The following is a 24,878-nucleotide window of genomic DNA, read 5'->3' as shown; positions in this document are numbered from 1 at the left end:
TTCCACAGCCATCTCTTCTCCAAGCTGAAGAGTCCTAACCTCTTTAGTCCTACTTCATAGAAGAATTGTTCCATCCCTTTATCATCTTGCTACCCTTCATTGTACCTTTTCTAATTCTGCTATATTTTTCTTGAAATGTGGTGATCAGAACGTAACACCTCAAGATGAGGTCGCACCATGGAGCAATACAGAGGCATTGTGATATTCTCTGTTTTATTCTCCATTCCTTTCCTAATAATCCCTAGCATTCTATTTGCTTTCTGTACACTGAGCAAAAGATTTTGATGTTTTTTCAACGATGACCCTTTTTCCTAAGTGGTGACTCCTAATGTGGAACCTTGCATTTTGTAGCTATAATTTGGGTTACTCTTCCCTATGTACATCAATTTGCACTTGTCCACATTAAATTTTATTTGCTATTTGCATGCCCAATTTCATAGTTTTGTAATATCCTCTTGCAATTTCTCACAATCCTCTTGTGATTTCTCACAATCCTCTTGTGATTTGACAACTTTGAATAATTTTGTAGGGGTGTGCATTCATTTTCGACGTATTGTGAATCCGCAACTTATATGCCATATTTGTTGTATTCGTGGGGGTTCACCATACATTTCAGAACCCCCACGAATACAACTGATCACCAACGAATAGGCTCCCCCACCCTCCTGACCCCCCCAAGACTTGCCAGAAGTACCTGTGGTCCAGCAAGCACTCGGGCTGTCGGCTGCCGGTATTCAAAATGGCGCCGATAGCCCCTGTGACATAGTAAGGGCAAAGGCTATCGGCGCCATTTTGAATACTGGCAGCCGACGACCCGCCTGCAGGAGATTGCTCCAGGAACCCCGCTGGACCACTAGGTACTTTTGGCAAGTCTTGGGGGGGGGGGGGGGGGGTCAGGAGTGTGGGGGGTTGTAGATAAATAACTTTAAAGGGCTGGGATGGTTTTTTTTTGGAGAGAACAAATGTATTTTTGACATATGAATGGATCGGGGGCCCCCAAGAACGGATGCAATGGATTTGGGCCCCTATGAATCCGAATCCCGAATGGGACAAATCCGTCCCTACTGCACATCCTTATAATTTTGTGTCATTGGCAAATATGATCACCTCACTTGTTCCCATTTCCAGATCATTTATAAATATATTAAAAAGTAGCGGTTCAAGACCAGATCATTGGGGTACTCCACTATTCACCTTTTTCCGTTGGGAAAATTTACCATTTTGCCCTACTCTCTGTTTTCTATCTTTTAACTAGTTGGCAATTCACAATAGGACACTGCCACCTAACCCATGACTTTCTAATTTCCAAAGAGGGACTTTGCCAAATGCTTTCTGGAAATCCAGATACACTATATGAACTCGCTTACTTTTATCCACATGTTTATTTTTGCTCTCAAAAAAATGTAGCAGATTTGCAAGGTAAAACTTTCCTTGACTAAATCTATGCTGGCTTTGTTCTATTAAACTATGCTCCTCCCCAGCAGCATCTATGTGATCCTCACGTCCACCAGCCACCCAGCTATAAACCTCCCTAATAACAGAATCACCAACTGTAACGGCTGTCCTAACCCTTCATTCCTGGGCACATGTCCCTGGACACCTATCCTCGGTGCAAGAGGATACCTCGTCACCTTGAGGGCAGATTCTAGCTACAGGATTGCTTCCTGCCTCATCAAGCTGATGCTCTCCTTCCAGGTGACCTTTTTCCTCCAAAGCAGCACAGGGGTTACCAGATTGGAAGTGGGACTGCTCTACTATGTCCCTGAAGATCTCTTCTATATACCTCCCTGACTCCCTTAGCTCCTCCAGTCTGCACCTCTAGCCTCCTGAGATCGGATTCATACTCTGAGAGCTTGGTACTTAGCGCACACATACAACCTCTTGCCAGTTGGGAGATAATAATCATACATGTGGTGCTCAGTGTAAATGATTGGAAAGCCTCACTCTCGCTGCTGGACTACTTCCTGCATCTTAGTTTTGCTGATTTGTTATCGATTTAAAATTTCTAAGGGAGCAGGGATGTAAAGCTAACCTAAAGTACTTTTAGTCTATGGATTTAATTTATATGTGTCTGGCAATGACCCTCAAAACACTAAATTAATCTAGCAATATCTTCCTAGTTACCCAACTTATTGACTCTTGTTTTGAATTAGATTTCTTATGTAAGAACATAAGAAATTGCCATGCTGGGTCAGACCAAGGGTTCATCAAGCCCAACATCCTGTTTCCAACAGAGGCCAAACCAGGCCACAAAAACCTGGCAAGTACCCAAGCACCAAGAAGATCCCATGCTACTGATGCAATTAATAGCAGTGGCTATTCCCTAAGTAAACTTGATTAATAGCAGTTAATGGACTTCTCCTCCAAGAACTTATCCAAACCTTTTTTGAACCCAGCTACACTAACTGCACTAACCACATCCTCCAGCAACAAATTCCAGAGCTTAATTGTGCATTGAGTGAAAAATAATTTTCTCTGATTAGTCTTAAATGTGCTACTTGCTAACTTCATGGAATGCCCCTTAGTCCTTCTATTATCCGAAAGTGTAAATAACCGATACACATCTATTCGTTCAAGACCTCTCATGATCTTAATGACCTCTATCTTACCCCCTCTCAGCCGTCTCTTCTCCAAGCTGGACAGCCCTAACCTCTTCAGCCTTTCCTCATAGGGGATTTGTTCCATCCCCTTCATCATTTTGGTTGCCCTTCTCTGTACCTTCTCTATCGCAACTATATCTTTTTTGAGATGTGGCGACCAGAATTGTACACAGTATTCAAGGTACGGTCTCACCATGGAGCGATACAGAGGCATTATGACATTTTCTGTTTTATTAACCATTCCCTTCCTAATAATTCCTAACATTCTGTTTGCTTTTTTGACTGCTGCAGCACACTGAGCCGATGATTTCAAAGTATTATCCATTATGATGCCTAGATATTTTTCCTGGGTGGTAGCTCCTAATATGGAACCTAACATCATGTAACTACAGCAAGGGTTATTTTTCCCTATATGCAACACCTTGCACTTGTCCACATTAAATTTCATCTGCCATTTGGTTGCCCAATTTTCCAGTCTCACAAGGTCTTCCTGCAATTTATCACAATCTGCTTGCGATTTAACTACTCTGAATAATTTTGTATCATCTGCAAATTTGATAACCTCACTCATCGTATTCCTTTCCAGATCATTTTTAAATATATTGAAAAGCACTAGTCCAAGTACAGATCCCTGAGGCACTCCACGGCTTACACTTTTCCACTGAGAAAATTGACCATTTAATCCTACTCTCTGTTTCCTGTCTTTTAACCAGTTTGTAATCCATGAAAGGACATTGCTTCCTATCCCATGGCTTTTTACTTTTCTTAGAAGCCTCTCATGAGGGACTTTGTGAAATGCCTTCTGAAAATCCAGATACACTACATCTACCGGCTCACCTTTATCCAAATGTTTATTAACCGCTGCAAAAAAATGAAGCAGATTTGTTAGGCAAGAGTTCCCTTGGGTAAATCCCTTGGGTAAACGAGCCTACAATTTATGAACCTTTCTCTTCAGATTAAATTATTATATGAAATTTATATAATACTTTCTTCCCATTCCAATCAGTTACTTTCAATTACGCTAAACACTCCTTGGTGTCCTATTTACCTGTAATATGATTAATATTGACCTTGAAAATTTCTGTACTGTTAATAATGTTCCTTTAAGTTGATCCCCAGCACTGTACGCCCTAGCTAATTCTAGTTTGGTTTATTTTATTATACTATAATTTTAATGTTATCAGCTATTGTATCATTTCTTAAATATGTTGGATTGTAAAGCTTGTTGCTAATTTAATGTTCATTGTAAACCGAGGTGATGTTTGCCAATGAGCCGCGGTATATAAAAAAAAACCTTAAATAAATAAATAAATAAATAAATAAATAAATCCATGTTGATTGTGTTCCATTAAACCGTAGCTTTCTATATGCTCTGTGATTTTGATCTTTAGAATAGTTTCCACTATTTTTCCCAGCACTGAAGTCAGGCTCACTGGTCTATAGTTTCCCGGATCGCCCCTGGAGCCCTTTTTAAATATTGGGGTTACATTGGCCACCCTCCAGTCTTCAGGTACAATAGATGATTTTAATGATAGGGTACAAATTTTAACTAATAGATCAGAAATTTCATTTTTGAGTTCCTTGAGTACCCTAGGATGCATACCATCTAGTACAGGTGATTTGCAACTCTTTAGTTTGTCAATCTGGCCTACTACATCTTCCAGGTTCACAGTGAACAGGTTCCGGAACTGGTATCTCCCCAACATCCTCATTAGTAAACATGGAAGCAAAGAATTTATTTAGTCTTTCTGCAATGGCCTTATCTTCCCTAAGAGCCCCTTTAATCCCTTGGTCATCTTACGTTTCAACCGACTCCCACATCGGTTTCTTGCTTCGGATATATTTTTAAAAGTTTTTATTATGAGTTTTTGTCTCTACGGCCAACTTCATTTCAAATTCTCTCTTCCCCTGTCTTATCAATGTTTTACACTTAACTTGACAATGCTTATGTTTTATCCTATTTTCTTCAGATGGATCCTTCTTCCAATTTTTGAATGATTTTTTTTTGGCTAAAATAGCCAAAGTATAAAATAGTATAAAATCTGCAACAAATTACTCCATCCAAACACAATTACCATGTAAAATCAAAACGCAATAAAGACTAGTAAGGTAAGTGGATAGAGTATAGTAAGGAAGTTTGAAGTGTGTACTTCCTGTCCTCTTCTGTGTGCTTCCTGTCTTCTTCTGTGGAGTTTGAAGCCTGGATTGCTCGTTGTGACCACTGGAGTCCTCTCCTGGGACTGCTGGGTAGAACATACAGAGGAGCCTTCCAGTCTTCTGCTGCTGCTGCATTGGTCAGGAACTGAAACCAGGCCTCTTGCATAGCAGACAAGAATTCTACCACTGAGCCAGCAATGCTCCAGTTACTTTTGCTACATTGTTTGACATTGTTATTAGTTTATGGGTTCGTTCACCCAATCTGAGGCTAGAAAGGAAGTTGAAGTGTTTGGGCAAGTCAGCAAATAATGAAATTAACATTCAACCTCTCTGCCTGCCACCTCCCACACCCTGTGGATCTTATTTCTCCCATATCACGGGGAGGGTGCTGGAGCATGTCATGGGCTCAGCAGCATCAGTAGCAGCAGGGAGTGAGAATGTGGACCTACACATTCACATATTGACTTCTGTGTCAATGAGCAGCAGGATTTAGTGTTCCTGAATGTAGTAATTAACTTTGATGTTGCCTCACTATTTATCTGCTGGGCCAATACATTTTGACGGTAGTCTCAACAAAAGTCAGTATATCCGATACCTATAAATACCTAAGACAATAGTATTAGTTGTTAACCTGTTGTAAAAGTAATCCATTTTTCATGCAAAAAATAAGTATTTTTAGCACGGTACTAAAATTAAAGTTAAAGTACATAGTATATTGAAAGAAAAGATTTTTGTAGATTTAAAATTAATTTTGAGAAACTGTTGAGATGAAGTAAAAATTTCAAGTGACATTCTGGTTTATAAAAATAAGGAGCCAATATAAGGAATATTACCGGACAAAACATTCCTGTTATTTTCACAGTGCACCAAAATCAATTGTGTGACAAAACATCTGAAATCATTACTGCATTACTTCTATTTAGTGTAGGATTCCTAGAATGTTGAAATTAGAAATTTAGAGGTCCATATTCAGAGACATTTAGCTGGATAACTGAGACGATATCCAGCTAAATTAACAGGCCAATACAGTAAGGAGCGGTAGGGAGAGCTGCGTTAGTGCCGGGCGCACCCGCTGTTGCCGCATGCACAGTCCAGCTCACCTACCGCTCGATACTGTATGTAAATAGCTTGCAAATGCAAGCTGCGTCTAAGAAGCGTCCGTGAAGCGTTAGGCCCGCACAACCCATTTTACTGTATAGAGCGCTATACAGTATCCTGGGTGCGCTGGCCTAACGCTTCACGAACACGCTGGTATCTGCCCTTTCAAATGACATTTGAAATGACAGGTACCAGGAAGTGGACGGTTCTCCGATGCTCGGGATTGCCAGTCCTCTCTCCCCTCCTCCTGAAGCAAGCAACGAAAGTGGAAAAAATGAAAAAAAAAAAAAGCGAAAAAGTGAAAAAAAAAAGTAGCAAGAGAGGGAGGGGAGAGAGGACGGGCAATCCTACGCTCGGGATTGTCAGTCCTCTCTCCCCTCCTCCTGAAGCAAGGCGCGAAAAGCAGCCTTGCTTTTCGGGAGGAGGGGAGAGAGGACTGGCAGTGAAAAGCAACGAAGCGACTTACTTTTTTTGCAGCCCCCCTCCGGAGACGGACATCGGCGACGACGGACGCGGCTCCCCTGCCTCCAGCTGCCCGCGAAGATAGATGCATCGCACGGGCGAAAGCGGCCCCTGTGCGTGCAATTGGGCCGCTCAAGATGTGACGCCACGACGTTTGGCGTCACGCCGATGTCCGTCTCCGGAGGGGGGCTGCAAAAAATGTAAGTCTCTTCGTTGCTTTTCACTGCCAGTCCTCTCTCCCCTCCTCCCGAAAAGCAAGGCTACTTTTCGCACCTTGCTTTGGGAGGAGGGGAGAGAGGACTGGCAATCCCGAGCGTAGGACTGCCCGTCCTCTCTCCCCTCTCTCTCTTGCAACTTTTTTTTCCTGCTTTTCTGCTTTTTTTCCCGCTTTTCCGCTTTTTTTCCGCTTTTTTCCGCTTTCGTTGCTTTGGGAGGAGGGGAGAGGACTGGGGCTGCCCCGGAGACCAGCACCCATGGATGTGGCCAGGGCAGGTGAGCGGGGGCTGGGGGAAAGTTTGCCGCCTACCCTTACCCCTGCCTCTAATGCAGGGGTAAGGGTAGGCGGTAAGTTAGCAGGTTAAACGCGCGGCAAAACGGCAGGGTAAAAAAGCGATAGTCGGGGTGCACGTTACTGTATGGGAGGGAATAGCTAATTCGATCGTTTACATGTAATATACATGCCGCGGGTGGAAGGGGTTACCCGGTGATTTAAGGACGCGGTAAGAGTAGGTTAAAGGGGATTGTGTATCGGAGGAAGGGCTAACGCGGCCGAAAAGTGGGTAGAAAGCGGGTTAGGAGCAGGGTAACTGCGGCCGCACTTTACTGTATTGACCTGTTAATATTTGGGAACTTATCCAGCTAAATTTTAGTCAGATATCTTATTATCTGGCTAAAATGTAACCTAACTTAGGCCTGGATTTTCTGAGGTCGCAGAGAATAATTTATTGTCCAATCTGGAATAACAACTGGATACAGAATAAGTGAGAAATGGCGAGAAAAAGCACTGCATGGTCTGTGACATATGACATTATAGTTTTATGTTACATAGAGGGTGATCACTTGCAGTTTGGACCTGTACAATAGTGTTATTAGGATTAGGTTTGATTGCTGATGCAGTCAGGATATGAGATGGACGAGCTCGAAGGTCCTCCTCCATCCTTCAGAATCCCAGTTGCTGAGCTTTTAAAATAAACTATTAATTTGAGGACAGGTTCTTGCACTCTGGGCCTGGACCATCTAGTGGGTTCCGGTGTGTCTCCACCTCAATCCCCACTGAAAACAGTCAGACATGAAATATAAGCAAAATGCCCAACAGATTGTAAAATGTCATTAAAAACAAAGCCTCGAATACACAGCACTGAAGCTGTAAGAAATCCACATACTGGTCCAGATTTTGGAGTTTTGTCACAATTTAAAAAAATGGGTGCAAAATGGAAAAGTTTAGAACGCACTGCATTAGTGAAATTTATTTTATACACCAGCATACTTACTAGTTAATATTGACAGTTATGTATGTTACTAAAGCCAAGCCATGGCACCTTTTCTGTTGCAGTTCTCGGTGAACCTGAGTATCTTCTCTTGAGTCAACCCAGCCATGTAGCTTTAAGCAGCGACACAGTTGCCGTGGATTTCTACCTCAATGACAGCGATAACGTGACAGATCAGAACAGAACCATAACATTGCTGGATACCTGCACCAACTACACTATTGCAACCAAACAGCTGCCAATAAACCAGTCCCAAGGCACCGTTGGATTTGAGTGCTTCCATTTTAAGGCTGCAGGGCTCTACCAGTTCAGAATGGTCCGAGAGGACGAGAATGGCAGTGAGACTGAGCAGGGGAGCTGTGTGCTGAATGTCACCTGGCCAGCATTCCACATTGACTTGAACAGGACTTCCGAGGCTGCAGGAAGCTCCCTCCAAGTAGCAGTGTACACCTCAGAGCTGCTCTGCTCTCTTGGTGTCAACAAGTCAGTGGTTTCGTTGGATGTAAAGCAAACCAATGGCCTCTATGAATCTGGAAGATTAAGCACTGATAAGGACCTGATAAAGTGGACTAGCAAAGAAATGATTCTATCCAGATCCCAGTGGGTGGAAATGGACTGTTCCTCTGACAGCCAGGAAGCTTATATCATGGTGTCCTTGACATTGTTGGATTCCAACTTAGTCATAAGCTCTTTCGGACCCATAGACCTCGCCCAGAAGTTTGGCTACAAGCTAGTCGTGACAGCTGAGCTGACTTGCGAGTCCTCAGTGGGTGTGCTCATTGTACCGCCTCCGTGCACCTACGTCCACGGGAAGATGGCTGTGTACAAGGAGACTCCAAGGCGATCTGGTGACAGCATTACCTCTCTGGCTGAAAACATGGTGCACCCAGGGAGGGACAGAACGGAGTTTAACTGCACTTTGTTTGACATTGGGAGAAATAAATACTGTTTTGAATTTTTTGTTTTTTCAAGCAAAAGCCATGTCTTTCCACGAGCAAAAGAATGTGTGATGATACGAAGGGACATAGGTTTGTATGGAGCCTTTGTTTACGGGTTTGTTATTAATTAGGTTATTGCAAAAGAAAACAAATTACATGGTAGCATAGTACTGTATGAGCTAGTTAAAGGTTGATAGTGGTTGTTTTATATATCTTCAGAGAGCAGGAGTTTTACAGGTTGTGAACCCTTTTATTGGACTACATGGATAAAATGGTGTGGTAGTAAGTTTTCATGGACAACATGAAAATTATCCAAAGTTTTCATTGTACATGAGCTAAGATCCCTCAGGCCCCTCCTTCAGACATGGTGAGTGACCTGTGTAGTCCTAAGGGCTTTTGTAAAATAACATCTTTGGATAATGTTCTTGTTGGTCCAAAGTTCTAGAAGCCATATTAATCCTGGAGAAAACTGGATTCTTGGCAGGTTGTGATTTTTTTTTTTTTTTTATTGGACCATCATAAAAATAAATGAAAGATGCAAAACATGAGTTTTAGAGAACATATAAGTTCTGAAAGTTCCTATACTGCAGCATCTTTAGATTATTCTTCTGCAGATGAATTAAAGGTAGTACAACTGGCAAAGAATCCCGTTTTCCCCAGTATGGTTAACAATACTAGAACTCTGCATGTCTTCACAGACAGAGATTTCATCATGGTGTGAGGAGTGGGTGACAAACATGATCATGTTCCAGGCATTTCAGGTTGCAGTAAAATCAAAGGACCCAGAGAAGTCATTTGAGGCCCAGAACAGGGGTGTGGACATCTGGAAAGAGCATCCTGTGATATCATCCGGATACATCCCCATTCTTGGAGATGGCATTCCATGTTTCCAGATCCCCATGCTCAAGGCCTTGCAATGGCTGTTATGAGTACTTTGCTACAGTGCTGAGCCCTGGAATGTCTGGAAACACCCAGAACTTGGTTGTTGGTACAGTTTTGGTTATTCAGTATTCATCCAGTTATTGCAGTGCCTGTCATTTTTCAGTTTTTGGCAGGTGCCATCACGCAAGCAGGTGTTGGAGAGCTATAAAGTAGGAAAGTATTGTTTCTAATCATGTTTCTCAGCGCACTTGACATTTTCTAAGAATTCATGTTTACTGAATTCAGAAAAATTGAAACAGAAATAAGTGGTAAGAAATGGTTAATTATAAGATAAGGAAAGTTGGCATCTGGCTTAGTTAACTTTTCCTTGAAGGATAATTGCACTATAAATCATTGCTTGCCATGGAAATGCTGTAATTAAAATGGCAATGTCTGTTTTCTCCTAAAACTCCTACCACAAGTCTTTTCATTTTCAGTGGTTATTGTATATGAAATGTCCTGAGAATTCATCATTTATCGTAAAGCAGTAGTATTGGTCAGAAATGAGCATAGGAACAAAATGAAAAGAAACCACATTTCTTCTAATTTTGATCTATTATGGGGTGTCTTCAGAATCTGTTGGGTATTTCTTAAAAAATATTTGCTGGGTTTTATTTTGAGTTCATAACTTGAGGAAGCATACTGTTTAAATGCATCAGTAGACCTGAACTTTTGATTAACAACTTGTACCTTTCCTAAGGTAATTGCATCTCTTCCCGTTTGGCTGGTAGCTCCCTCAGATTTCTCCCCTGCTGAGCTTATGAAGAATCAGCTGTCTAAGCACCATAGAGGATGGTAGTGGGTTTTTTTTATTATTGTTGTTGTTTTGGCTCAATGGTTTCCTCTTACTCCTTTTGAGCATCCAGGTCAATTGGAACTGGTTTCTATTGGGCTGCGGCACCATGAGCTTTCTTTCACAACTACCGGGGAATTTTTCCCCCCTAATTCTATATTCCCCATCCAATTCAGCCCAGGCATCCACCAAGGGTGACGAATTGTGTCTTCCTCCAAAACTCAACTAATGTGGACCCTAGGTCTGGCCACTAGGTGACGCCATTGAGCAACAGCTAAGACTTTGCAGCATCCCTGATTAGTCAGGGGTTTTAATATATGGAGCTATGGTACTTAACCCAGTCCTTAGGGATCCACCAATCAGTCTGATTTTTAGGGTTTTCACAATGAATATGCATGAACTATATTTGCATGCACTGCCTCCATTGTATGAATATATATCTAATGTATATTAATTGTGGATATCTTGAAAACCAGCCTTGGAAGGGATCCCCAAAAACTAGGGTCAGGACAATTGATATAGAGGGCATGAAGAACTGAGCAGTAGTTATCTCCAGAATTACAAGAGCTATTGAAGTCGGTACATGAATTAAAAGAGTGTTCCTGGTAGTTGGCTGTTTTCTCTGTTACTTCCATACTCTCTAATATTTGGCAGATAGCGATAGGTATCTTTAAAGTAATAGCTTAGGTCATTAAACTGTATATGAGTCACACTTGCTATTCCTCCCACTCTCCCCCTCCCTAGATAAAGATACTGGCTGCTGACAGCACTCCTCCCTTATCCACCCAGTTAAAGTTGCTGGCTTGCTGACAGAACTCCTGTGCTCCTGCCAAAGATAGCATGCCTCCCATGCTCCCTCTCCCCCTAACACTCTCCTTTTGGGGACAAGATCTTGTAGGGAGAGTGTGCAATACATAAAGAGACAGACAGATAGACAATATGAAATACTGTAACGGAAACAGCAGCATGGAAAAGGACAGAATGTGTGCAGTACATAGATAGTACGAGGAAGAATGCAACAGAGGCAGTGCATGGTGAGACAGAGATAGATAAGTTTAAGAAACTGCACAGAAAGTGTGGCACAGAGAAAGAGCGGACAGACGCGATGTAGTCATATTATGGGTGTGTTGGCCTGTTACCATTACAGATCTTCAATTGTCACGGGGGAGGCCAGCAGGATAGATGGTTGCACCTAGGTGTTTCTACCAATATTAGCCCAAATATAAGGGGCTCACCTAATATTTGAGGCCATCTTATATTAGGCCAGGATGCTAGTTATTTTAATTATTAAAAGTTCATCATGTTCATTCAATGCAATAATAATTTTTTTAATATAAAAATTATATATGAATCAGCCTCAAACTAAGATGCAAGGGTAATCAAGCTATTCAGATTGTTGGACATGTTCAGGGAAAACGCAAGGCAAAGGGTCCTTTTTGATATTTACCTTAGATATTAAATTATAAAATGGGAAATCACACCCTCGACTTCTGTGTTCAGTGATTTTATTATTTAAAAAAAGGAATTATAAACTGCATGAGAAATTGATTAAGCAACAGGATTTAGCGAGTTATAGTCAATGAGATCCACTAGAGGAAGGAAAATTGACCTGTGGAGTGCACCAGGATCAATTCAAGACCCAGTCCTCTTCAGTGCCTTTATTATTCCGCATTTATTCTGCTTATATTCCACAATTCATTTTAAACCATTGTGAATTACAATTAACATACAAAGTAAAACACAGCCAAACAATAAAAACATTTTACAATGTAAAACATAACTTAACTATTAAAAGCTTCTAAAAATAGGAATGCTTTCACCAGTTTTCTAATTTTCAGACAGTCTGATTCACTACAATTCTCCCAGCCATAGAATCCCAAAGTTCAGGACCTAAAATAGAATGTTAGCTTTCATTACATTCAATTTAGCTGTTGACAGCACGGGAACCATAAGTATACGTTGTGATACAGCGCACAATGGACAATTTGGCACATAACATTCCACTTTATTCTTTAAACAGAAAGTGTCTAAATGTATAGATTTATGAATTAATGTGAGCAGTTTAAATTTAATCCTTTGGGCAGTTGGCAACCAGTATAAACCTTGTAAATGAGAGCAAACATTGGTCCTAATTTGTAAGCTAAATATAGTCTTAACTGTGGCACTTTGGATTAATTGTAGAGCATACAGTAAATATTTAGGCAATCCCCATATAATGAATTACAGTAATAATCTAAATGCAAAAATATTGTAGAAGGACTAGAAGAGACAGTGTCCTTGCTTGCGAATGATAGGAAAATTTGCAACAGAGTAGATATGGGGGAAAAGTAAGATTAAAGGCGACTTTAAAAATTTGAAAGAATGATCAAGAATGATCAAGAATGATCAAGAGTTTGGAGACTGTGCTTTCATTTTAAAAACAAAAAGCAAAATTATGCATTTGGAGTGCAGAAATTGAAGAGCCAAACAATTTTGGAGAGAAACTCCAGTAGTCACCAAACAGGAAATAAACATGGGGTCATCATCTCTAGCTTTGGTAGTAAAGTAGATTATTGGACAGACACAGGAGATGGGGGGTCTGGGTGAACTAAGATGGTAGAGTATAACTAAAGAAGATGACAAAAACTGTCCTTGGATAAGGAGAGCTATATTACAAATGACCAGGATCTGTGGCCAGCAGCTGGGATATATCCTTCAATGTAGATATTAAGCATTAACATGGCAAACTGTACATTATTTATCACAGACCCCTTTATTTTCAACGAGGCCTATTCACTAATAATGTGTGTTTTGGGCATTAACTCTTAACGCACCTTCGTAAATATGCCTGAAAGATAGAGATCATTAGTAGGATGAGGATAGAATATTACCTCTCTAAAGGTCTCTAGTGGGACCCCCCCCATCCCCCACCTTGAATACTGTGTGCAATAAAGGATATAAGTCTACAAGAGGACATCGATAAGGTGGAGGCAATTCAAAGAAAGATCAAAATGGTGCATGGCCTGAACTATGAGTTATACATACATGAGGCACACACCTTTTGCAATTTTTCAAAAAGAAACTGCCAGGATAATTTCTCTTTAAAAATTTGTTATATGAAAGCAGATAGCAGAAGAAAAGTATGCAGGTACTTTTCTATTTCTCCCCTCCTTACAGGGGAGAAACTACATGTGTATGTATATTTGAAATTTCAATTATACACACTCATAAGTTTTTCCATATAACCCCAAGTTATCCATTTAAATGTTTAGTTTTGAATAATGACCTCACATAGTTTACTCCCCCCCAAAAAAATGCACACAGGAATACCTCCTTTTAAAAAGAAGGCAATTTTCAACCCAATGGATCTAGCTGGCTAACTCCTTAGTTAGCCTATTAGTTCATTTTGAAAACTGACCTCTGAGACTTTGGGACCCACACACTAAATGTTCACTAAGAAATCTGTGTGCCAATGTTTAGTGCATGTTTCTGGTTACTGCACATGCTAAAAATAAAAACTAACATCTATGTACAAGGTTAATGATATGCAGAACCCCATACACGTTCAAAAGGCTGTGAGGATGGCCCTTTTGAACACACATCCACTCAGTAAATCATTAAGGTACACCTTCCCCTTGCAAACCAGTCACCTCCCAAAAAGGGTCTGTTAGGGCAAGGGTACAGGGTACACACCCCATATCCACTCTAATCCATTATCAATATCCCCGTCCCACTTCTAAGCCACAGTCAAGTCACTCCCCAATCTTGCTTCCTAAGTTTCCTCAACATTCCCTCCAGGACTCTCGAAGCCCTCCAGAGGTCCCCTCCCCCAATGGCAAGAGAATCCTCTGTTATCTCCTGATGTCTCCAGTGCTGTTTCTCAAATGGCATCAGTTAGTGTTGCTATGTACTGTAACCCAAGAGAGGGTCATATTGTACAGAGCTGTCACCCACCAACAAATTCAAAATGGTGCTAGTTGACAATGCTATATATCTGTTGCGTCGGAGGTGGACCCTTGGGCCGAGGTGGGGTTGACGCAACCCGTAGATAAGGACCCAAGGGTCCCCACCATCAGCAGGCGGCGTGGGCTGATAGACAGAGGCCGCTGGAGCTTCACCTATACCAGCCCCGTTCCCGCGGGTTGAGCCTTTGGTTGCCGGGGCTGGCAGGACTTAGGTGGGCCTCTGTATGTAGTTGCAGGAGAAGTTGGTTCAGCCCAGAGACAGCAGGCGAGAGATGGTACAGTCCTATTCCTACTGGATAATGTCCTGGAAACTCGGGCGCCAATGGAACGAAGGCAGACAGAGGGTGCTCGAGCAAAGGTAGGCCGAAGCCTGGTGAATTCACGTCCAGGAAGTATGCAGAAGAGGCGTCCAATGGTAGGCTTGAGTCAGGGCTGGCGGCGATTCAGAGGTGATGGCAAGCAAGACTGAGGTCTGAACATGGAGATGGTCAAGAGCGTAGCTAAGCAAAGCTGGGGTCTGATCACGGAGATAGTCAATAGCGTAGCTAAGCAAAGCTGAGATCTGATCATGAAGGTAGTCAATAGTGTAGTCGGACAAAGCAAAGGTCAGGGTCAGGAGATAGACAATATGTAGTCGGACAAGCAGAGGTCTGGGTCTGGAGATAGGCTGTAGCGTAGTCAGGCGAAGCAGAGTCAAAGTCCGTGTAATCAATCCGAAGCATAAGCAGGGCAGGAACGAGGAACGAGGAACAACAAGGAACAGGAACGCAGGGAAGAGACGTATCTCTTAGTAGCAACGAGTACTCGACCAGCGAGGGGACCTGTTGCAAAGGCAACGCTATGGAGCAGAGCCTGAGCTTAAATACGATGAATAGGTTGACATCATCTGGGGCCGCGGCTAGGTTCCTGCCGCAGTTCCTACATAAGGATCAGTGATGCGCGCACACGCGCCTAGGGAGGGGTGCAGCGCGGGTTGTGGCATCTCTCCGCGGGCCACGCAGAGAGTCCCGATGAGCAGTGGCAGCAGGACCAGGGAACGCCGGGGACTGTGGCAGAGCCAGAGGCACCGAGGGAGGCCCGAGGACGGATGGAAAGGTGAGGGGGCCATACCGTGGGTCTGCCACAGACAGCACGCATAACAATGTCATGGGTGGGCAACTCCAGTTCTGGATTGCCACAAACAGGACTGGTTTCCAGGATATCCACAATGAATATGCATGAGGTATATTTGTATATACTGCCTCCACTGTATGCAAATATGTGTCATGGATATTTATTGTGGATATCAGAGTTGCCTACCCCTCCTATACTCTATGACTTATACAGGGGTAACTCTGTGTGGTGCTGCCAACCCGCATCATTTGATTAGTAGCACTGGAGCCAGAAGGTGATAAGAAAGAATACTATTGCTGATAGGAATGGGGGAGGCCTGGGAACGGGGCTTTTGTGGGTGATTGGGAGTTGGAGGGGACTGAATTGGGGATCAGTGGTTAGAGGGTGCACTTTACTGGGAATTGGGGGTAGTGTGGGGCAGAGCCTTTGAGGCAGGGTAGGCCAGATCACTGCCTCTTTCTGTACCTCCTTCCTTCCCGATTTTGGCACGCTGTGTATTTAGTTCAGTAGAAGGTAGCAGATTTACCCAAGCACCGCATCTGCAGTAAACTTACAGCAAATTGGTAAATATCATAGTAATGTGTAATGAGCTCATTACCGTGGTATTCACCTTTTTAATTTAATGTGTCAGCATTATTCATAGCATGGTCTGAAAGCTGCTTTGGCTCGAACTCTTTCCTGAGGTCAGATTAAGGAGGACAGGGTATAGTCATCGTCTGAGTGCCAGAGAACCAGACCCTTCTCATGCACACCCTGCAGGGACTCATAGGAACAAACATTGAAATGAAGGGTGTTGGGGGGGGGGAGGGTGCTCTTGGTTCTCCCCTAGCCTGAAGGGATTGACTTGTAAAGTGATTGCTTTCTGGCAAATGAAAATATGTTGTTCAAGGTTGGAACAGAGAGCTGAATGGGGCAAATAGGGTAAAAGTGGGCATTTAATGAAGCATTTCAGGACCGCCATTCTCTGATCTGCAGAATGTATTAAGTAGCCCATTTCCCTATGCATTAGCCTTGTTATCCATTTTTTAGATATGAAGAGTCACTCAGTAAGATCTTTGCCCTATAGAAAAAGGTTGGGAAACCACACTGAGCATGTTTGGGTTGTGATGTAAGCATGCCTGCCCACACTTTTGTTTTTTTTCTTCCTGCTCCTTTGGATGTCCAGCTCAGTTGGAACCAGGGCTAGGATCCTCTGTTCCCCGAGTTGGCTGGGGGTTGGATATGATATGGAGGCAGCACTGAGTCCCTAGGGGAGGGGGTAGGTCATCACTCAAAGATGACACTTGCTGGCTGGATTCAGGACCTGTGATTACAGGGTTCCAGAGGGAGCCCTGCTACATGGCTCCCCCGTCAAAGGACTGTCAGGGCACAGAAACAGACCGGGTACATTGCTGGGGAAGAGGTGGGGGTTATAAAAATAGCTAAACATTCCACAGTAGTTGTTAATGAAGGCTCATGGTGCCAGAACTCACCCTGGTTCTGAATGAGCTAAAGGCCCAAAGGAAGAGGAGGAAGCTGCTGGGTCTAAATAAATGCATTCTAATAAATAAGAAATAGGAAAATAGGAATGAGCAGAAGCACTGACAAATTAGACGAAAAACATTAATAAGACATAAACTAATATAAAAAAAAAAAGATCCTTTTCCAAGCCTACAAGAGAGTCAGTTGGACCATTAAATGACCAGGGGTAAAAGGGCATAATAGAAAAACCTAAATGAATTAATTTCTTCAGTCTTCATTGCAGAGGATGTTGGGGAAATTGCCACTCAGGACCATTCTTTGTAGGTGCTGATTCGGAGGAATAGAAGCAATTCTCTGTGAATCTAGAAGTGCTAGAGCAAACTGTCAAACAAAATAGTATCAAATCAACAGGACTTAATGGTATTTAACCCAGAGTTCTGAAAGAAGTTCCATATGAAATCTGTAATCTATCACTAAATCTGTTACTGTCCCTGAGGACTGGAGAGTAATCAATGTAACACCAATTTCTAAAAAGGGCTCCCAGGGTGATCCAGGAAACTGCTAGGAGTATGCTTTTATTTTAAAATTACACAGAAAGAAAAATGTATTTTATTATGTGTCTTTTCTAATCCACAACCCACAATGCAATGATATTTCATTGACATTTTCTGTTTAATTTCATTCTGGCTTTGCTTTGCCCCCTCCCCATCATATAACACGTCTCCTACCCCGATATACTAACTTCTTGTTCTCCCTCCCTATGCAGGATCTCAGCCCTCTGCAGTCTTCTATGCTTTGCAATGAAAACAAAGCAAAAAAAAAAAAAAATAAAAATCCCCAAATGAATCAAAATCTGAACAAAATGAAAAAAGAAAATATATACCCCTAGAAATTCAAATTACAGCTCAATGAGCCTGACATCAGTACTGGGCAAAATGGTAAAAGCTATAGTTAAGAACAAAATTACTGGTCATATGGATATTCACGAATTAATGGGGAAGAGTCAGCATGGATTTAGCAAAGGGAGGTCATGGCCTTAGTAATCTATTAGAATTATTTGATATTATAAATAAGCATGTAGGTAAAGATGATACTAAACTGAAGTGGACTGGCTGTTTGATAGAGTTGTAGATTTTTGAAAAGTCAGGGAGGAGGAATTCCCTCCTGTGGTTGAAGAGCATGGGGGTCCCCTCTGTGGCTAAAGTGTGAGGCAGAATACACGCACCCCCCACTTAGGAGTCTCTCCCAGTCTCAACTCAGCCAAAACAGCTGCATTTCTTGTACCAAGAGCAGGAGAGAGAGAGAAAAAAATCAAGTCTACTTATTCCATAGGAGAGTGTAGCCAGTGGCTAAAAATGTTGAGATTTGGTGGAGTAGCTCTTAAAGGAGCCTGATTCTTCTAGCAGCTTATGTGGCTGCATTGCCAGCAACCCTTTGGAAATTTTTTTTTTAAATGTATTTATTTACAGAGCTGGAATAGGAAGCAGCCTAGAGTTCATCTGAGCCTGATGTTCATGTTTAGTCTGCTGACCCAAACAGCTGTTCGGTGCCAGCAGTAGTGAACAGCTGGAGAGTGCCGTCAGTCTGTCCCCACATCTGGAAACAGCAGCAGTGTGCAGCCCTGTAAATCCCAGAGTGAAGTCACTATCATGATATTTTGGCCCAGTGGTTTAAGATAGTAGAGAATGTCCTACTTGGGACTGCAGGCGACCAGATGGGAGCCAGTACCATTGTGACCGCAGCCCGTTCTGCTTCCTATTGCAATGACTGCCATTCTGCAGATCAGCAAAAATGCTGCCGGTCAAGAGACCAGTGGCTGAGAAGCACAGAGTTAGTTGATGTAGTGTATTTGGATTTCAGAAGGCATTTGATAATGTCCCTCATGAGAGCCTCCTCAGCAAATGAAAAAGTTGCGGGATAGGAAGTGATTTCCTATCGTGGATTGTTAACTAGTTAAGTTGGCAACAAAGAGTAGCACTAAATGATCAGTTTTCCCAATGGAGAGAGGTGAATAGTGGAGTGCCCTGGGGATGAGTGCTGGGACCAGTATAGCTTAACATATTCATTAATGATCTGGAAAAGGGAGCAACGAGTGAAATGGTCAGATTTGCAGATGACACAAAATTATTCAAAGTAGTTAAAATGCAAGCAGACTGGAGAACTAGGCATCTAAATAGCAGATGAAATTTTATGTGAACATGCGCAAAGTGATGCATATAGAGAAAAATAATCCTAACTATATGTAAGCCCCACTCAAATGCATATAAAATAACGAGAGGATCTGACCCTTTTCCTAGCCATCATTCTAATTTATTTAGCATGTAAAAAAAAAAAAAAGGGGGGGAGGGTCATGCAGGTGATGAAGTGGACTCAGCAAGAGGCAGTGGTGAGGGCTGTGTTGACTTAGATTGGTCAGGAAGCCATAAAATACCCTCCCCTCCAACACCCCTGTCCCTCTTTAAAGCTAGGTGCTGGTTCCCTTGGGGTTCCACAAGTCATTCTGCTCAGTTCCAATCAAACACTCAGCTTTATTTTCTGGAATATCCAGTCAGCAACTTTGTTCGTATCTTAAACCAGGAGTAATACGTTGCATCCCAGGTCTTGGAATACCATTTCCCACCTTAGGATGCTTTTTCTTCCATCCATTACTCCCATCCATTTCTCCAAACAATATTTAGCAAAATGAAAGGCTTACATTCCTTAAAACTCCAGTACCCAATAATTCCCCACCTTGCAGGGCATACGTCTTTTCCACATCTAAATCCTACCAATCACACCAGGCGCAGGTGAATCATACTCGTCAGATTCCGCTTTCTTTTAAACATCAAACTCCAATTTGGGAATCTACGGAGGGACATAGGGCTCACATCCCTAATTCCTGGGGGTAATTTACTCCGCTACCCTCAGTCTTACTTACATCTCCTTTGCCGCATGCCCACCTACTCAGTTATCTCTGCATCACCCTTCCAGCAATGTGCAGGCCTCCCTGGCTTCCTCCACGCTCCGGTCCTTCCTGGGGCGCTCTTCTTTTTGGAACAACTCCGTTCTCCGAGATACTGGCCATTTCCTCAGGTGGAGGGATCTCCTCGTCTCCAAACTCTCAGCCTTGGGCCTCTTCCCTTGAGGGGGAAAAGTCCCTGCAGAGCCCCACTTCATCAGGGAGGGGGGGGGGGAGAGGTTCCCAGGGCCCATCGGTCCTCAGGCTGGAGGTCCCGCTCCTCCTCCACGCCATGGCCAGATTGACCTAGGATTCATACCCTCCTAGGCCACTCCCCACCAATCATCGCTTCCAACTGTAATTAAGTGGCACCCTCACTGAAACCTTTAATGAACAGTCCAATTAAAACACATCTCAATACAATGCAACATAACACAGCTCCTGAGCACCCCAAATGCCATCCAGTGGTCACTTAGGAGTAGTGTCAGAACATAATCTTTTCTATTTTTTTTCCCCATAATGCTCCAAACAAGGATACATCCTGAGGAGTCCCTCACCCAAAGCTCCTTGTATAACATTTGTGGATGGGAACATGGTTGGTGATCCCTCCACATAGGGGTCATTTTCAAAGCTATTTACATGTATAAAATATGGGCTTATGTGCATAAATGGCTCCTTATAAAATTGTTTGTGCACATAAAAGCATGTGCAAAACCTGATTTCATGCACACAAACAATAGGACTTGGAGTTTACATGCAAACTTTTGATTTTTAAAAAGTATGCTCATAAATTAGCCTGCACAAGTTACATGCTGCAAAAAGCAGGAGTAACTTTGCACGTGTTAGTGTGTGAAAATTATTTGATGAGAAAATTTTCAACATGAACTTATGTGCATAAGTTTGCTTTGAAAACTGACACAACTTAAGCACTTTGGCAATGCAAAAGTTCTGTGGGATGTTATAAAATTACCCTTCCTAGATATATATATATATATATATATATATACAAGTCTGGGTTCCACAGGACCTTGTAGTCACTGTAGACAATACATTGAAATCCTCTACGCTGTAGCAGTGGGCAAAAAAAGCAAAGAGAATGTTTGCAATTACTCAGAAAGGAACAGAAAATAAAAATGTGAATATCATAATACAACCACACCTTGCTTTGCTCCATCTCGAAAAAGATATAGGAGAAATGGAAAAGGTATAGAAGAAGGGCAATAAAACTGATAAAGGGACTGGAAGACAGGCTTACCAGGTTTGGGCTCTTCAGGTTAGAGATGTGTTGTTTGAGATGGAATATAATAGAGGTGTAGAAAATCATCAGTAACGTATAACAAGATAATAGGGAATGGCTGTTTACTCTTTTAAATAGTTTTAGGAGTACTGGGGACTCCATGAAGCTAACTGGTATTAGATTTAAAACAAATTTAAGAAAGCATTTTTTTTTGCTGAATGTACAATTAAGCTCTGGAATTTGTTGCCAGAGAATGTGGTCAAGGTTAGTACTTGAGCTGGGTTTAAACAATATTTGGATGAGTTTCTGAAGGTCAGGTCCAACAATTATTATCCAGGTAGACTCAGGGATCACCATCTCTTATTTCCGGGAGTGGGCAGCAGGGAATGGATTGCCCAGTTTGGATCCAGAAGGTACTTCCAAGTGATTTGGACTGGCCACAGTCAGAGAGAAAGGATGCTGGGCTCCATGAACCACTGGCCCGACTTGGATAGAGCTTCTTATTTTCTTCTGTCCCATAATAGGCCAACAAGGCTAGGGGCCATGGGTCACTGGAGCCTCATCTGCCACACAAGGGTTCCATCGCTGTATCACTTATCCTGCATCTCCAGCAGTCTTGCCATAGTAGAGGTAGGGGGTCTGTCCTCATACGCACCCTGCTACCTCCGACAACACATGTAAAACTTTCAAAATAAAGTGTCAAAGATTTATGTACAATTTTTTTTAAAGTCTTAAAAATGCAAGTAAAGATCATCATTCCCAAACAAATGCTTCAGCTGGTGAGAGAAAGTCTTCCAATTTCAGTGCACTTCAGCTGCGGCAGCACAGTTGAACTCCCAAGAAAGCCCCAGCGGTATGCTTTAATCCAAGAAGAGTAACACGAGGAAGAAATCAACAGTATGCCTCCATCTGCAACATGGGTTAGGGAAACTAATGAAATGAGCGTCCAAAATATCCCATACAACTTCAGTGGCAAGAAGCCTACAGTCAAACTCTAAGGAATGTTTAAAGTATGATTGCAGGCTTGTTGCCACTGAAGTTCATATGGGAAATTTTGGACCCTCATTCACTCATTTCTCCTGATGCAGATGGTAAATTCTGATCATTTCTTCCTTGCTGTTATGCCTCATTGGTTGAAGCATACCGCTGGGGCATTCTTTGGAGTTTATCTGTGTTCCAGTTCCAGGCCAGCTGAAATGTACTGTTGGAAGACTTTGTCTAACCAGTTGAAGCATTTGTTTAGGAAGTGTGATCTTTTCTTACATTTTTAAGAAAGTTTCCATGAACGTTTGAACGTTTGACACATTGCTCTTCATTTTGAAAGTTTTGCAAGCATTTATAAAACAGCAAAAATTGAAAAGAGTATTTGGAACTAAAGATCACAAACATATGGACACAGAAGTGATATTCTCTAGTTCTGATATTTATAACATTTGCTAAAATGGGGGAGTACTTTAAGAAGTTGTTAGCTGGATGGGGAAGTAGAAGAGCAGTGGGCAAAAATAAAAGGAAATATTTTAAGGGCAATGAACCTTTTTGTTAGGAAAGTAAATACAGGTAAGAGTTAAAAGAGGCTTCTATAGTTTTCTAAAAAAGTAGCTGAAAAGCTAAGGAAAAAAGATTAGTGTTCACAAGCAGAAAGAGGAAGACAGAAAACATTATCTGGAAAAGCTAAGAGAAGCTGGGAAAGTAGTCAGGAATGCAAAGATGCAAATGGAGGAAAAAATAGCAAATTCAGTAAAATGGGGGGACAAGACTGTTTTTAGATATGTTAGTGGCAGAAAGAAGTAGAAAAATGGTATTGTGAGACTTGGAAATGAAGGGGAGGAATATGTAGAAGCTGACAAGGAAAAAGCTTAACAAATATTTCTCTTCGGTGTTCACTGTGGAAGGGCCCAGGAGCAGGACCACATAAAATGAACACACATAGGATTGAAAGTGAAGTAAACCTCAAATAATTTTCTGAAAAGTGTTTGTGATGGAGTTCCCCTATTTTCCCCCTTAAACCTCTGCAGAACCAGGCTAGATGCCTGGTCCACCTTAATTCCCCTTGAAAGAGAGAGAGCTCTGTGAGCGGGGCCCAGCAGTGGAGGAATAAGAACTGGGATCCAAGTGAGAATAGACCAGGTCTAGGTCTCCAGGAGGAAGGCAGCTCCTATAGGATAATGCTGTCCAAATATTGAACTGCAACGAAGCTGTGAGTACTGAGTGAAGCTGGAAGAGTCTGTGAATAATGAGAGTACACTATTCTGAAGATAAGACAGTCTACTAATGTTTGTTTGCAGTAATTACCAAATAAAGGGGGTCATTTATCAAAATGTGCTAAGGCTTTTTTGCATGTGACAGCACCATATTGTATGGTGTGATGCAAATATGGAAGATAGCCTATTTAGTTGAATTGAAGCTCCCAGAGCATCCAACTGAGAGTGAGAGTGAGAGAGAGAGAGACTGGCCATAATATCATCTCCCTAGATAGGTATTTGTATCTCTATGGTAGGCCCCCTTAGTAACGCGAGGTGAGGTTTAGGTATCAGTGTAGGGGGTTAGGGGCCACTTTGAAATTCAATGTGAGATGTACGAACAGAACAGTGCTCTCTTGTGAACAGATCAAGCTAGGTGGAGAGAACATTGTACAAATCTCATCTTTGGGTGAGTTTCCTCACTCCGAGGTTCATCAAATGTTCACAAGAGAGCACTGTTCTGTTCGTACATCTCACATTGAATGTCAAAGGGGCCCCTAACCCCCTACACTGATACCTAATCCTCACCTCGAGTTACTAGGGGGGCCTCCCATAGAGATACAAATACCTATCTAGGGAGATGACATTATGGCCAGGCTCGCTTTCTCTCTCTCTCTCTCTAAGTTGCACTAATTTAGCTCTTCACATAGGTAATTAGTGCAAATTGCAATAAAATGAATATTTGCATAAACCACTCCCCTTTTGCTATTGCATACAATAGTTACCGCGTTTTGATAAATCTAGGTCAAAGATAGAAGTGCTTTCAATAGGTTGGAGTCAGACTACGTTTGTGCCTCCAGGCCCGAGGGATCACTGCTCTGGTCCCACATATGGTGTCATGCGTGGGATTTTTTTTCTCTATAACCTAGTACAGAGAAAAGCCCAAAGATTGAAGGAAGAGAAAGTATTAAAATATCCACTCTGAAGGAAAGAGGCAGAGGAGAAGGAAAGAAGACACTAGAGAGAGAGAGAAGAAAAACAAAAAAAGCAACATAGAGAAGAACAGTGAATGAGTTAAAAAAAAAGACACACTGAGCCAGAAAAGAAACCCCAAAGACTGGAAACATTGCCATATAGATAATATTAATAACTCATCAGTATGAAATATCCTAGGACACAGTTCAAAGTCCCTGACCTGGACATGTCTACCACATGGAATTTACATGTTGGGCATAGATGGATTTTGTTGGCTAACGTTGACTTTTTCTAGTCTATGATTAATTCTCTTGTAGGCAAGACCTACCACCAGCAGCAGGGAGGCTTTCGTATTGGGCTCATAAATATTTTTTGGTAACAGAATTTAAAGACTATGGGGTAGATTTTCAAATGTACGCGCGGGCGTACATGTGTGCGCGCTACTCGGCATGCACACATGTACACCTGATCTTATAACATGCGTGTGCATGTTATAAAATGAGGGGTTGGCATGTGCAAGGCGGTGCACAATTGTGCACCTTGCATGCGCCAAGCCCGCGCTGCCTACCCCCGT

At 42.2% G+C, this 24,878-nt stretch overlaps 1 protein-coding gene across 1 annotated transcript in view; it reads left to right on the top strand.

The window, feature by feature from the left end:
• Positions 1 to 24,878, top strand: part of THSD1 (thrombospondin type 1 domain containing 1) — a 45,523-nt gene that overhangs the window by 9,435 nt on the left and 11,210 nt on the right. The window contains exon 3 of the mRNA XM_029602779.1: positions 7,870 to 8,832. Coding sequence (XP_029458639.1) covers positions 7,870 to 8,832 — 963 coding nt within the window. The remainder of the gene's footprint in view (positions 1 to 7,869; positions 8,833 to 24,878) is intronic.

This window comes from Rhinatrema bivittatum, chromosome 5 (genome assembly GCF_901001135.1).
Source record: "Rhinatrema bivittatum chromosome 5, aRhiBiv1.1, whole genome shotgun sequence".
Taxonomy (NCBI): Eukaryota; Metazoa; Chordata; class Amphibia; order Gymnophiona; family Rhinatrematidae; genus Rhinatrema; species Rhinatrema bivittatum.
This window is presented reverse-complemented; position numbering and strand designations above follow the sequence as displayed.